The sequence below is a fragment of the Fulmarus glacialis genome, unplaced genomic scaffold (genome assembly GCF_000690835.1).
Source record: "Fulmarus glacialis isolate BGI_N327 unplaced genomic scaffold, ASM69083v1 scaffold29185, whole genome shotgun sequence".
Lineage (NCBI taxonomy): Eukaryota > Metazoa > Chordata > Aves > Procellariiformes > Procellariidae > Fulmarus > Fulmarus glacialis.
This window is the reverse complement of record NW_009215395.1, coordinates 1-2798: the sequence shown is the minus strand read 5'-3', so window position 1 is coordinate 2798 and position 2798 is coordinate 1. Positions and strand designations below refer to the sequence as shown.

Sequence of the window (2798 nt, the reverse complement as noted above, 5' to 3'; positions counted from 1 at the left end):
TGTGGGAGCGCGTGTGCCGACAGCCCACGCTGAAAAGCTGTAGGCAGGGTGCCTGTTTCTTCCAGACCAGAACTGATTTTCTGACTTCTCTGGGAGCGCCCCACTGTCTCCAGCTTGTTGGAAGTGTCGACGTTAGTTGAGTTTTCTGGTCATTGCAGAGCTCTCAGGTGCGAGCTAGCCAGGTCTGGCTGCAAAAATATCTCGGGGTAATAGTGACTGTTTGTCCTTCTCCTGAGCACTGTTGGCTGGGCTGTCTGTCATTGTGGTGAGATGTGAGAAGTGGCAGATGATGTCTTAAAATACAGAGTAAAAATGTTCAATATCCTTCTGCCTCTTCTGGACTGTTGCCAGTTCCACCTCTTCCATCTGAAAACTAGCAAATGTCTGTAGGGTTCCTTTGTTCCTTATGTTCTCCAGAAAATACCAGGGGTATAGGCGGGCTGCACTGCTTTAGACACAGGTCACAGAAGAGAAAACAGATTTCAGCTGCGTCTTGTTAACCACAGTCCTTCAGTGTCAGTCTGCCTCTCGGTTATTGTTCAGCCAGGGAGCCAGAAGCTTGTTCTTGATGGTTCTCCAGTAAAATGGCACTTACATTACAACCTGCTACTTGCTCTTTTGCCAAAGCAGCCACGGACTGCGAGAGGTATAGATGGACATTGGTGGATTCTTTATGGTCACGTTTTAAACGACAAGCAAATGTCAGATTCTCCTCCTTTTCCTGCTGCGTGACCTCTTGCTGTAGGTACTTTGACACTGACAGTGCTGGTGGCGGAGCTGTTCTGCTCACCTGAAAGTACCCTCTGAGTAACATGGGACTGGGACCGTCCTGCCTGTCATTAAGTGAAGTGCTGTACACGCTTGTGTTACTGTGCTTTGAGAACCGTGTGTTGCAGGAAATGCAAGGTTTTGTGCAGCGGTTTTTGTGTGATGAATGAGTTAGACTACAACACATATGTGTGCTGGTGGTTAAAACGCTCCCCAAAAGAAAAGCCAGCCTCTTTCCCCTCTGCCCCTGGCACTGGGATTAGCGCAGGTGCACATACAGTTGGCTTTATTCCTCCTGAGGGAGAAGGGGAGGTTTCCTGTGAGTTACAATCCCATTGTGGTTTTATTCTGTTTTCTGTTTATTTTATTTATTTTATTTATTTTATTTCTTGCTGCCCTCAGCACTTCAGTGTTGTGATGAGATAACGCCAGGTATTTCAAAATCTGTCTGGTTCCTGGCAGTAGTTTCTCTCTAACTTGGTACTCAGAGGAACTGAGAACGTGCCAGATGTTTTCCCATTCCCGGTGTCAGGTACCCCAGCTGCTCTTGGCCGTGGTGCAGTCTGGTCTCTTCCACGTTGAGGTGCTCCCGGAGCCGGCTGTTCTGCTGTGCCGTCGTCTGTCCTGGGTGTGCTCCTGTTCCACCTTGTGCTGCCCGGACAGGGCCCGTTCAAAACACTTGCCGCTTGCTCCTGAGTTCCTGTTGCCCCAAGACCCGATGGTGCTGCCTGATGTTCTGCTGCTCCCGCCCCCCATTTTTCTCCTGGCTATTTCCACGTAGCCAGCAGTTACGTCCTAAATCTCCAGCCCTGCAAATCCTCAGCAGAGATTCAGCAGCGATTAGCGGTCATGTTCGGAGTGAGTAATGCCGCACCTCCGCGCTTGCTTCTCAGGCACCTGCCTCATCTCCGTTCAGGGTCAGGATGTACATCTGCACCAGCTGCTCATGTTATGCTCGCTTATCCCTCCTTTTTGCTGTTGGCTTTATTCGCTTTGCTAGTCTAGCTAGCCCATCGTGCAGAGTCAGCTCTGAACTGTCCCCTGTGACCCAAAGAGGACTGAGCAGCGTTGCTGGCATCCTTTCACTTTATCCGATCTGCGTGATTGCTGCAGGCTTTGTGTCCCCCTTCCAGGGGAACTGAACATGTTTCTTGACCATGTGGTCCTTTCTAGACAACACCCTAGGTCTTCAGCAAGCCCTGAAACATCAATGAGTACTAACTGTGTCTCCTCCCTGAGAGCTTCCAGGTTCTCACGGAGTGCTCTCTGTTCGTGCTGGCCTTCCACTGGAGCCCCGTTTGCCGTCTGCGGGGTGGAGCAGGGACTCTGCTTGTCTCACGCGGGTGTCCTCCCTCAACAGGAACAAGGACACGACCAGGGACGAATTCATCTTCTACTCCAAGCGCCTGATGAGGCTGTTGATTGAACATGCCCTCTCCTTCCTGCCACTGAAGGTGAGCGACCACTCCTCGGGTGCGGCCACGGCCACATTTCCCCCTCCTGAGCCCCCGGGCCACACAGGGGCCCGGCTTCGTCCGCACTCCCTTCTCCTTCCCTTTCTGCAGTCGGTCACTGTGGAGACACCCCAGGGGACAACGTACGAAGGAAAGCGGTTCCACAGGCAGAGGGTGAGACATTGTCCTGGCCCCTTTCTCCCTACAAGCACGCGGTCGCCCCGTCTCGGGTCAGCACAGACTGGGAAGACTTGGTGGCGCCTGGGTCTGTCCCTGGGCAGACAAGCTGCTCGGCAGGGCTTGTTCTCCCCTCCCGTGCTGCTGGAGCCTAGCGGACCGTGGCGGCTGCTTCCCCTTCCCCTGCGCTGCACCAGACAGACGTGTTCTCGTCCCTTCCCCAGATCACAGGCGTGTCCATCCTGCGAGCAGGGGAGACCATGGAGCAGGCCCTCACCGCTGTGTGCAAGGACATCCGCCTGGGCAAGATCCTGATCCAGACCAACCATGACACGGGGGAGCCCGAGGTGAGCGGCGCCCACTGCCCGGGCCCAGAGCCCCCCGGTCCCGCGGGATGGG

The 2798-nt window shown here is 54.1% G+C and overlaps 1 protein-coding gene across 1 annotated transcript in view; it reads left to right on the top strand.

Moving 5' to 3' along the window:
* The window catches only part of LOC104077637 (uridine-cytidine kinase-like 1), a gene marked incomplete at both ends in the record, with an annotated part of 9312 nt that extends 6566 nt beyond the window's left edge, over positions 1–2746 (top strand). Inside the window, 3 exon segments of the mRNA XM_009578930.1 lie at positions 2129–2222; positions 2334–2396; positions 2624–2746. Of these exon segments, the coding sequence (XP_009577225.1) occupies positions 2129–2222; positions 2334–2396; positions 2624–2746 (280 nt within the window).
* Positions 2747–2798: the final 52 nt, after the last annotated feature.